General features: G+C 41.6%; 1 protein-coding gene across 1 annotated transcript in view; it reads right to left on the bottom strand.

Annotated features, from left to right (window-relative positions):
* Positions 1–3,026: 3,026 nt before the first annotated feature.
* The window catches only part of RFX8 (regulatory factor X8), a 29,436-nt gene continuing 19,796 nt past the window's right edge, over positions 3,027–12,666 (bottom strand). Inside the window, 4 exon segments of the mRNA XM_040584168.1 lie at positions 3,027–3,309; positions 6,773–6,887; positions 8,049–8,143; positions 9,714–9,867. Coding sequence (XP_040440102.1) covers positions 3,053–3,309; positions 6,773–6,887; positions 8,049–8,143; positions 9,714–9,867 — 621 coding nt within the window. The 3' untranslated portion in view covers positions 3,027–3,052.

Here is a 12,666-nt window from a genome sequence, read left to right as displayed (position 1 = left end):
ATGAAGAAATGCTATTCGTGCTGAGAGAAAGCAACTGCAAGCTCTGTGATGAGGAATAAAGACTGGGCCAATGCTCTCTCACTTTTGTAGATTATGGCTTACTCGGAGGATCTTCATTACTGCCACCAGTTTCAACAGTTCTTAGTTCATACTACATGCATTTGGCTATATAGCGTCTCATCTGCCACACTCCCCGTTAAGCCAATATGTTCAAATCTTGTATTGTCTCACTCGCCGCCCTTTACATTTTTTCATATAAAAATAACGTTTTCCTCCGGAGATGTCACCAACTTGGAATGTGTTCTGTTCTCGAGATTATTAACAATTATTTTCATGTTTCGAATTATATATATATATATTTAAAAAAAGATTCAGAAATGTGCTGCGCTGTTCAAAATAAATGGAAAAACATGGTCTCTCTGCCAAGGAATGTAATTTATATTCAGCATGAACTAGGAATGGAGGACCAAAAACAGATGGGGAAGGAAGAGGAAGAATGAAGGTGACAACTAAAAGATCACGAAGGGATCTGCTAAGCCACAGACATGTACTGATGCTGCTGATATCAGAGCAGGGTTGGGAGATTCTTTTCTGACTTCTGTTACCAGTCCTCCCTCTCATTTTTCCAGGGTTTCATAGCAAAACTGAGCTTTTAGTACTAATTTCAATGAGATGAGGGTGGAGGTGTGATGAACAGATTTTTTTCCCAAGTGTGACAGGCTGTAGAGAAGGCATAGAAATACCCTGTGGGACAAGGTTAAAAAGATAAGGACGTTGGTGGTGTTGGCAGTGGACAGAGTGGAGGATGGGAACTGACGAAAGACACTGGGTCACGGAGAGCTGCAGAGGCTGCACAAGTTAAAGGAGTTAAAAGGAAAAATTATGAAATACACCCGTGATGCACAGAGCGGTATGTCAGGCAGCAGAAACACAGTCCAGGAGACAGCAGCGTGGCTGCTGGCTGCTGCTAAGGCTGCCGAGGGTTTAGATACCCCGCAGAACGGGTTGTAGCTGAAGGGGGATTAGTCAGGAGCAGGGACAGATGGTAGCTTTGGAGCATGATGATGATGAGTTTTGGTGATCAAAAGTCACAGAACACAAATCCTTACGCAATGGGAACCTATTCAGACGATCTACAGAGATGGCGATACAAAATGGTGGGTGATGGAGATGCTTCCGGCAGCTGTCTTTTCAGCAACCTGTGGAATTAGTATCGATACCAAAAAGAAGGAGCCCGCAATGGTTGAAGTGAGAGCTGCCACCCATCTGAAGGACACAAGTAGGCAGACGTGCGCGCTCGCTCTGTCACAGCTCCTGAAACCCTTTTGAGCTGCAGGGTCAAGTTTTTCAGCTCCCTCACAAACTGCAAACACTTGAACCACAGCATCAACAGGCTGTTACTGGAATCTCTTTCTCATCTCACCGTTATCAGCATCTTGCACATGGACTGGTAGAATCCATCAGCTGGTGGGGTCTTTAATCTCTAAGCTCCTTCTGCACTCTTCCAATCCTTCATTGTCTCCTTCCTTCTTCCATACCTTCTCTCAAGCTGTCATATTTCTACACCTTTCCTCTCTTACTCTCACACCTCACTCTAATCACCCTTTCTCTGCTCTTGAGATCATGTACAAAACAAGCAAAATTGATAGGCATATTTATAGGCACATCACTGACAGAGACACAACCCGTGGCATGCCCTGGTCTGCGGCCACTTGCTGGAGAGCATTGCCGTGGGCAGTGTGGGCCATACAAAAGCCCATATGGGCAGCCTAGTGAAAGAGCATAGGAAGCAGGGCAGGTACCGCGTAAGATTTCTGTGGGTTTACCTCCTAATTTCTGACCATCGGTGGTTTAGAGATTCCTTGCTCATAGCCTGCACCCAGCTCAGTTTGGGTTTTGACATTAAGGTGGTATGGCAGGGTGGGCCATTATATTACATTTGAAAAATAACAAATGCTGTCAAACATGCCTATTACAAGTATAAATTGTTCTTGGTTTGTCCCCTTTGTGCCTTCTTTCTCCCCTCCAATTTTCACTGCTGAGCTAGTTTTAGTATATGTTCTATTTAAAAAACAAGGGTCCACCAAGGGTCTTTATAACTAATAAAGATGTTTTTAAAGCAGTCCATTTCCAGTCTTGGTCCTAGCTCATGGAAGTTGAATACATCTTGGGAGTAAAGTAACTACAGCAGGATCACCCCAAAAATGTAAATTTCTTTGGAAGTCTTGGTGCCAGTAATGTGTGTCTGGCAGTTTTCTGGAAAACACAATGTTCTTTGAGATTTAAGACAAGTGCTGTTACCGCATGGAAGAAAAATCTGAAAGCAGCTGTATGTCAAATTCATTGCTTGTATTAAGCACAGAGGCTTGATCCATGTTCCTGTATGTCCTTCTTTTTAGCCTTGTATCCTAGGAATATTAGAGTCTATCTTGTTTTCTGCCTGTATGTCATCCCTTATGCTAGTAAGTTTGAAGCAGCGGACTGACTGCAAGAAAGTCTGGTGGAGCAGAAAGGTCTCAAGGATTTCATACTTCTGCATCTTTTGATAAAATTAACAGGTAGCTGGAGGAAACAGAGCCTCTCAGGGCTTCCAACAGCAAGGAAAGACTGCACCATGTACTCTCTCTTCTGATCAATAAATAACATGCAGCCTGTTTCTCAGCTGCTCCCAAACCACCAGCGCAGTGCTGCTCTTTCTTAGGCAATGCTTGGGGAATCTGAAGGAGTGCCAAAGGTCTACTGGAAACCTAAGGAAAGAATCAGGGATCTGGAAAGATGGGGAGGTGTGGTTTATGATGCCTCGATGGGATTGTGGGGTGGGGATGGGATGTGGAGGATGCTTTGTGGCCTGAGGTTTGTGTGACGTTGGACACAGCTCCATGCAAACCTAGACTTCATTAGTTCTACTTTCCACACATAAAAAAACCCAACCAACCACACCCCTCCCCATCCCTCCTGATTTTTCCAATTTATAACTTTCAGAGGGGGCTAATTTTCTGTAAAGTTAAAGTTTATTTCACCTTACTGCCTGTGGCTGTGTACACCGAACAACTCAGAAATCTGGAAAAGTTTCGCTTATTCCAGAGTTACTCTGGTTCTCCATCGAAGTTAGGAGAGCTGCCTGTGGAGCACTGGCTTGAGGCCACTGCTCTGAAAAATAGCCCCCAAGGTGGCTGGGGTCATAAACACAAAGAACAGCCGATTCATTCTGCACTGGGACCCAGAGGTCTTCTTCTCCCTTCTCTAGATAGGACAGGAAAATGTGAGCCACAAAATCCATGAGTAGCATACTAAGCAAATGCCAGGATCCTAGGTTTAAAGAAAAACAAAAATAATTTTAGCAATCTCTTCATTTACTTATCTTCATATGTACTTTTTTGAAGGGCTTCATTATAGTAATGGGCTAGGCAAAGTAGCAGACTAACAGACATCAAATAGTACTGACAAAATTAAGTACTTCAAAATACCACAGCAAAATAGGCACCAACTGCAGATTTTAAACATAAGCAAAAGCCTTTCTCCCTTATTTTAACTAGAGAGGAAAGTGTACTGGTGTTCATTTGCTTTCCCATTCAAGTTCTTCCCCCACATTCACTGCTACTACCAGACTTAGGAAACAACCACGTCACCTTCACTCTTCCCTTGGACAGATAAATCATCCCACCTCTTCCCAAGCAAACCCTCCTACAGCCGTCTGGGTGTCTTGTACCTATGACATTAAATGGTCTACCTTGCAGCTTGGGACATAACTGCTAAAAGCCAAGAGAGACTGAGGCCACTGACTTTTGAATCATACCTTGGTTGAAAGCCCTTACAGTAATAAGTAGGTCTTCTTCCATGCCATCAACCTGCACAGGGATTCATCAAGCGATTCATAACCTCTGCGTCTCATAGATATGTTTATATGGACATCAGCAAGGAGATACCACAATTTATATGACTGACCAAGGTTTACAGAGCTTTAAAAATGGAAAATACTGCCTCTTTTGATGTTATACGTGCCTGAGAAGCTGCTCTTTGTCCTTTTGTCCTACATTCCAGCAAAGGAAGTAGAAGTACTTGTTTATCTATGGGACAAGGAAAGGGACTTTTATATTTGGAGTTCCAGCTATACAGACCTGACACTAGTAGTCCGTGTGTGTTTCTAAGTCTCACCAGTGTTTTCATTGTATTCAAGAGGAGTAAGCATGACACAAAAGCTAAACTCTAGTTGTCCCTTGGAATAATACAGAGGGACACAGTTTTGAAAAGGGAGTAGGTTGAAGCAGCTTGCTTGCAAAAGAGGAACGTACAGGTCACTGTCCAGCCAGTGTGGCTCATCAATACATCCCTGAATGCCTCAGAAGGCAGACCCGTAAGGAAGGGCAGGTGTACCAGCTGACATGAAGCTCGGTGATGGACATAGGCAGAGGCACATTTGGTGGAGAGGAGGTAGAGCTGAAAGAGCTGTAGAGGTCCCACTAGCCCTGACTGCTGTAGCGCACTTGTTCCTTGCTGCCTTACAGTGAAGGGAACTGCATGGTTCCTCCCATCACACTTGAGCATCACCACATGGAGGCTGGGCTGGAAAAGCGTAAAAGTCAATCCTAAATTCTGAGGTGTGAGTATGCCAGTATATTATGTGTGCCAGATGTGCCAAGCTCCAAAGTAAAAGCCCCAGACAGAAGTAAGTTTGGTTTTGGTTACTGGTATGTGATTTATTTTTGGGGGAGGCACACTGCATTAACATGACACTCACACATTTCCCTAAGTAATTCTGTTTCTTCAGTGTGGATGCTACATATTTTGACTTGCAAGATGCCCACCATTCCTGCAAGAAATGCTGAGACTTAAGGTATTTCTGAAAAGCAATAACCCGTAGTACAGAACTTTTACACCAGATGGCTTGTTAACATAACTGTTTCAGCCTTGTCCACTAAAACTCAGTATCTTACCATAACAGAAAGACAGGAGAGAAGGCACATTGTTAGCTCATATAATCCAACATCTTAAAGAACAAAGGGTGTTAAGAAAAAAGAGAATAATGACCAAATTAATTGGAGCATCTCAGCAAAAGATTAAAAAACATTTTAAAACTCTCTTATACATGAGAATAAATTCAGCCTTAGTGTTACTGAAGTATAGTAGGAAGACTGTCATAAGTGGGATGAAAATATAATTTGTGACTAGTTTAAGGAAAGCTAGTTGTTGGTAACAGTGTTGTGTTCCCAACCACTGACAACTGCAGAACAGGGAGGCAATTCATTAATCAATTCTTATTGTGGAAAGAGGGAAGAGGATTTCACCACCATGGGGAATTTCAATAAACATTATGCTTCCAGTGCTGTTCTTGGAATTCATTCCCGGTTTCCTCATTGCCCAAAATATTACATGTAACATTTAAGAGTGTGGTGCAGAACTCCTCTGGAGAGAGAGAAAGGAATGGTTATTTTATTATTACAGGAATGCAGCAGCTGATGGACAAGGGACCCTACTGTGCTATGTTCCCTGCAGACACAGAACAAAACTCTGATCCTGCTGCAGACAGTTTGCGATCTAGATACAAGGCAAAAGATAGCGGGTAGATGCAGAAAAGGGGTGCGCACATACCTGCACAAACACAGGCAGTAATAGGGGAGGAATACAAAAGGCGACAACTGTAACATACCCCTTTGTTATGTCTTTGTAGGAAGCACATGAAAGTATGGTTTTGAAGGGGAATTTCGAAGAAGATAATGAGGTTTTCTTTGGCTATCTGTGTGAAGCCCCATCCAACAGAAGAGGAAAAAATATGAAGGTGCTCCTTTGAAAAATCTAAAAAGCGGTTCATACAGTTTGGGATCAGATGTTGCTCAAAGGAGATGGTGCATTTCTGCACAATGAATAATAGAGAGCGAGCCTCTGAAAGGTTTTACAAATGAAGAGAAAGGCAGGTAGGGTTGATGCAATATAGAAATGGAAGAGACTGAACTGATGTAAGACATGGTTGTACCACTTCAAGCCAGTTCAAGTGAACGTGACTGCACAGTCCCTTTGCTTCTCCTGCCTTGCTCTGGTGCATGATGGATTTGCTGCTTGAGAGCTTGGAGCACTAAAACGGGCAGAAAACTAACCCAGCTAAGGATTGTCTAGTTTTCGGTTAGTGTAACACCTTAAACAGGCTTGCTGCTGGTAGGCAAGCCCTTATGTCAGCGTAAGGCCCAAGGAAAAGGAGCATATAGCCGTTTGTCAGAAGAGCTAACTGCCTTTTTGGCAAGCAGTTATTGCGGTGGCTCTGCTTGGGCTGCGTTACATAGAAAGGAGCTGAAGGACTTGGAGCCATCAGTTGAGAGATTTGGAATTTTTATGGTTTGGGCTATCGGTGGCCCCAGCGGGGGTGTGCAGCCCTTTTAGGGAGAGAGAGCAGAGGCTCACCCTTGGGGCTGCCGTTCGTTCCCCGTTTCCCCACGGAGAAATGATGGCTTCTGCCGAAAGAGGGAGTCCTGCCCTTCCCTCCAGGGCCGCCGGCACGCTGCTCTCGCTTCTGCTCGTCCCAGGGTTTGGGTCAGAGAAGTCATCCCATCGCGAACTACTCGTTTCATTTCCCTGACCTGTCTAACCACATCGCCAGGCGAGTGGTGCTGCTTGATGCAAGGAAGGGATTAGGGAGAAGTGATGCCCCTACGGACTGTAGCATGAATTTATGCCGGTTAGAAAGATCTGTTGCCTCAGCTGTCTCAGGTCAGACAGGGGCATCAGGGGAGAGTTAATATACATAAATATATGTATATATATGTATAAAGACCCTACGTACCAAAACTGCCTGAGCAGTTGAGGGTCATAGCCTTGCTTACTCCACTCAGCAGGAAGCTCCATCTCAACTGAAAAGCTGATGCCACTTCTCTAAACTCCTCTTTACTCCTGCTTGGCTGCAGATAAGGAAAAAAACTGCTTTATGATAAAGTTTGTTAAAAGAATTCCTTATTGTGTTGCAGACTATTTCCCTGTACAAACTGCATACAAAAGGGAACAAGGAGTTTTTTTGTTAGAATCCTAAAATAGCTTAGGCTGAGAGGGAATTTGGACATCATCTAATCCCACCTCTTGTCCGAAGCATGGCCAGCTTTGTAGTTCAGGCCTTGCCCAGCCAAGTTCTGAATACCTTCAGGGTGCAGGTTCCACAGCCTTTCCAGGTAACCTCTTTCTATGCTTAACAACTCCCATGGTATTTTTTATTCTTTTTATTTATTGGAAATTTTCTTTGCTGCAACTTGTGTCTATTGCCTTATGCTCTATAACTGTGAATCCCCAGGAAAAGTCCCACTCCATCTTCTCTACACCATCCCATGAAGTAGCTGAGGGTTCTCTGAGATGAAGGCACCACAGAACTGTGAAGTACTATTCTAAATTAAAAAAAATAAATTGGGAAATAATCAAGCTAAAGAAGTACAGTTTACACTGCTTCTTCAGAAAGGGGAAAAAAAACCACACCAAACCCAAACTTTAACCACCACCTAGACCCATGTTAATTGGTTTGGCAACCAATTGAATGCAGCAGTACCATCAAGATATCACTAATTCTGTAACAGTGATGGACCAGGGATGGTAGAGCTGGTAGCCTCTGGAAAGGTACATATCCAAGGATGATCATACTTGAATCTTCCACAAGAGCTAGAGACATTTACTAGAAATTCTCACACTCCTACCACCTGCTAAAAGTCAACAGTTTCATGAATCAATTATTTCAGGAAACATTAAGTTTTCTCTTCATTTTTACTAACATTTTTCTTCCGAATTTTCATTTACTGGGGACTGTTATAAAGTGTATCTATGAAATGAGAGTAGATACTGAAACTGCCCAAGTGGATACATGCGCAGAAATTTGCTTGTAGTGGTTTGGACAGATGGAATTTTTGTGTGCCAATTAATTCTCCCTTTTTCTGCAGCATGCATAAATTGTATTTATGCAAATCTGCATTTTGGTCAGGTTGCTAGTGTACAAAGTAGCTTCTGCAAACTAGTGACAGTCAACATATAGCAGGATAAATGATGTGATCGCTCTTTCTCTTTTGAAATGATTGATTTTATACCTCAGTGAAAAAAGCTTGAAGATTTGAAGCCACACATTCCAGGAGAAGCTGAATATCTGTGAAACGTGACAGCAAAGACACTAAGTCCTTTAAACCTATGAAATACAGAAGGGAGATCATTACTTAGAGTGATTGGCTTGCTTTTTGTTTCTACAGTTTTAGCTTTTTTTTTTCTTTTATCTTTAGCTTAAAATATATTCAGACATCTGTTCTTAGCATTTTGATTAATATAATCATACCATTGCGTTAGTGAGGAATAGTACCCTACTCTGAAGTCAGTCAGAATTCATGTTTATGTCCATTTCCACCATATCTGCACTGACCTAGTCATCGTGGCAAAGGTGGCAAGAATAAACACTTCCAATGTGAAAGCTGAAATTTGGTTATATGCAATACCAACTTACTTATCTGAGATTTTATGTGGTTGAGAAAAAAAACCCCAACACTTTTTTTTTTTAAATCTGTTGAGAGGGAGAGAAGAGTCTTAAAACAATAACAGAAAATGCAGAATATTCTGTAGACCAACAGAAATATAGGTGATATTGCCACATATCAGTGTAGCTGTTCCCCCAGAAGACTGGAATCTATCACCCAGTGCCAAAAGGTGCATCACTGTGGCAGCTCTCTGAATTTATACCCTTGTAACTGAGACATCTTCCTTCAAGAAGGCATATGGATAGGGTTGGTGAAACCTTGCTTATTATAAATTACAGTTTGGAAAAACAATGAAAACAAAAAATGCAATAATACCACCTTGGAAAGAGCGAGATCTTCATTAATATAATGAGCAGATGTAATAAAAGCATTCTGCACAGTGGTTTTGATTTTAAGATGTACATAAATATTCTTTAAATGGTTCTCTTGATGGTTCTGTGAAGAAGGCAAATTATTATTCCTACCGAAAGCAGTCACAGAAAGGCTGTGGCACACCCCTTGTCAGCGAGCAAGCTGGTGGCAGGCCAGAAGCAAAAACCTGAGGTTTCCCTCCGTCAGTTCTGTGCACAGCCTAGTCCAACTTGCTCGTCTCTTACTAATCATTTAAATGGCAGCCCATTAATCTAAAAATTAACTTGCCATTATGCTCCCATCCCTTTTCATTAAGCTGGCAAATGCATTATGTCATGGCTGCATACAAACTGTATATTTTATTGTTTACAGCACAACATCAATCCCACAGGTCACAATACAGCAAAAGGACACGAAAGCTGAAAAGCCAATAGTCCTCGTCCAGCGTACAATATTTTAAAACCTGGCCACAAGAAATGATTTTGTGTACTTTGATTAATGAGAGAGGAAAATATAAAAATGTAACACTTGAAAACTTCTTTTTTTTGTCAAAGAAAATGATAAAAAATTAATATGTCTGCTTGTCAACCTTCTTCTAGAAGATATATAATTTAGTAACACGAACCCAACTCCTTTCCTGCAGAAAGCTTTAAGAGTCAGAACGGAAAGCCTTTCATTCTTAACCTTTAAAGCTAGAATGATAGTGTTACATGCTCCATTCTCAATTTTTTGGCTCTTTTCCAGCACTTCGGGTTACAGCAAGACTGTAATTCCCATTAGGGCCGATGCCATGAATAAACAAGTGGAAATGCTGGAGCTTTAACAATGGCAAGCAAGGGCTTAAGTGGATAAGACAAAATATAGCAAAAAAACCATTACATTTCAGTTCTATGTTCTGCAGCTCCTCCAGATTCCTAAGCTTGTTTTGAAAGAGGATTCCAGGCACATCCAGAAATCCCTGATCGATGACAACATGCAAGCCTGATCGCAGAACAGTGACTTTGCTGTTGTTCTCCAAGACTGTTCTCATTGTCTATAGAGAATAAGGAAATGGTTAATGCCTTTAATTTTCTCAAGCCCTTAAGTCAGTCAAAAAGCTCCCCTTATTCAATGCTAGACTTTATATAACCAGTCTCCAAACTGGGGGGGTGGGGGTGGGTGGTGCAGAATCAAAGGAAATTAATCTTAAGTTCTCTTTAAGGGTTTTTTTTTGTTCTGGGAGATACCCTTTTCAATGACTGTGTTGTTGCCTCTGATGGAGCAGACAAGGCTAACATGCCTGAAGTATCTGGGCAATTGCCTGGGCAATTGGTTTTGGTTAGAGTTATTACAGTTACGCCAAATACCGGTGTTTGGTCTAAAACATGGAATGGGGTATCAGGGCTGACTTTCCCTCCATGTTACCTGTCCTTAGTACATGTTTCAATTAAATTCAAAGGCAAGTTTTCTCAAGTTGCCCAAACCTTTGAGAAAGTAAAAATAACGTATTAGTTGAAATAATATTACTCAGGATTTTATCCCCATTTATCTGCTTATGAGTCATTTGTGAATGAATCTGGCTTCATATTTGTCCCAAAAAGTATTACTCACACAGATAGTGCAAACAATTTTCAGCCTAACATTTAATCCTCATCTCTTCATTTATTTATTTGTTTTTAATTAATTGCTAACATCACACAGTATTTCTTCAGGTTCTTGATGAAATTATGAGAACAGTGAAGGAAATTAGAAATTAAACATGATTCTTTTAAAAAATCACTAAGCCATGCATGTAGTCTCACACTTCTGTACTGAAATCAGGGAGATCCTAAAGCCTTTGTTGAATTTTGGGCTTTTATATGAATAGTCCACATCCAGCTGGGCCTTCCAAAGGAAAAATACGTTTTGTAAAATTCAGACAAACTTCAGGATGCATAGATGTTCAAACAAATCCCATTCACCAGGTGCTTACCATGACCCCACGAGCAGCAGTGAATGCAGCTGACCATTTGTTTGCAAACATAATTTCCAATCTAGCCATTTTTCTTTTTCGTCATTCTTCTAGCTTTACTGAAATACCAAAAGCGCTCTAATTCTCACTCAGTAATCCCCTTCAGCCAAGTTGAAGACAATGTTTTCTATATGTTTTTTCATATGTTGCTTTTTTTTTCTTTATGTTTTCTTTTTCTTATGTTTTTTTTTATGTTGCTTTTTTCTTATGCTACTTGGAATTTCCAGTGTCAGAAGAAGAGCTGCTGCTTGCAACACATGACCCAAAGGCTGGGAATGACTAGGGGCTGGGAATGATGTATCTCCAGTACACTGCTAGCACATGACTCTATGCCCCAATATTCGAGAGTGCTCCCCTTAGCCATTGCACTTCAATATACTAAATATAATTCTCTAAATGACTGAGAGTCAGCTCTGACAACACTTAAATACAGCTTACCAGAGGCAGGAATCAGCCCCAGGAAACAACAAGCATCATATTCGCATTCCTTTCTCACAGGGAATTTGCACCTTTTTATGCTCTAATTACTTCTGCATGTCCAGGTAGTAGCAGCTGTCAGCCTGCTTTATCTACACATGATGGGAAAGAAACTTTTTTTTCCTTTTGAATATGACCCTGCCAAAATTGTTCCTATTTTCTCACCAGGTGGCTAAATTATTGCAAAGTACTCTACAAGGGATGGTGTTATTACACCCTTCAGAGGCTGCAGCTGCACAGCTCCTCCATAGTACTTCTCATTAGGAGCACTCTCACCTGCTTTGACCATCAGTCTCTATTTGAAATTCCAGGTGCGTTTTAGACATAGAAAACTGAGAAGGTGATTAGAAATATCAAATTACTCCAAAATATGAGAAGATAAGATAAAATTCAGCTTTGGATAGAAGTAACTGAGGAAGGATGTAATGGAGACTTGCAGGGAGAATTACATCAAGAAGGGTTTTTAAATATTACTTAAAGATGATAGTAGTATTTTTTCATGTAACAAATAATCCAACCATGGAACTCACTACCCCAAGATGTTGTGGATGTCAAAATCAAACTATTAAACACCAAGATGTAGATATAACCTTCATCTCAGATTGCTGGAAGCCAGGAGAGTACAATGGAGGAGTGAGGTATCACTTGTTCTGCTCATACCCGCTTTGCATGAGCATCCCATGAGGGCCACCAGGTGAAATGGGATACAAATCCACACAAGTCTAGGATCAGGTCTGACTGACTAAAACCCTCAGCAGTTCTTTCTGAGGGATGTCCGCCTCCCCATGAAGCATCTGTGTGTTTCTCACAAGCTGAAACTTTTAAACACCTGTGGTACTCAGCTAACCATCTTCTGGTGTGTGCTGGACTGGGGGATGCATTTACAGGAGAACGTTTGGCTGGTATGTGTTTCTTGCCCTGTTTCACTGGAGCCCAATATCCACGGCTTTGGCAGGATCTCTAATGGAAGCTGTAACAGAGACTCTGCGACTGCTGAAAGGCTATTGGGATGCTCGTTTAGAAGACTTACATAATTTCACTTATTGAAACTACTGTTTTTAAATTGCCAGTGGGGTTAATCCTCAGGTACACTGGAACGCCTTTGCCCTTCCCTTGTATTTTAAAGAGGCTCTAGAGAAGGTACAAACATCATTTACTTGTGAGAACAGTGCCAAGAGCTTGTTAACATGAACAAGAACCAGGATGTGCTCAGCTGTAGGTATAGATCTGACCCCGATTCTCAGGTCTGCTGGGTTCCCTTCATGCTGGTTAAACAGCAAGTAACGGGGATGTAGTGCAGCCAGAGGCTGCTGCCAGAGAATGCCCTCCAACTAGGCTGCAATTCTCTTGCTGTAGATCTTGTGG

Source organism: Falco naumanni, chromosome 2, assembly GCF_017639655.2.
Source record: "Falco naumanni isolate bFalNau1 chromosome 2, bFalNau1.pat, whole genome shotgun sequence".
Lineage (NCBI taxonomy): Eukaryota > Metazoa > Chordata > Aves > Falconiformes > Falconidae > Falco > Falco naumanni.
This window is presented reverse-complemented; position numbering and strand designations above follow the sequence as displayed.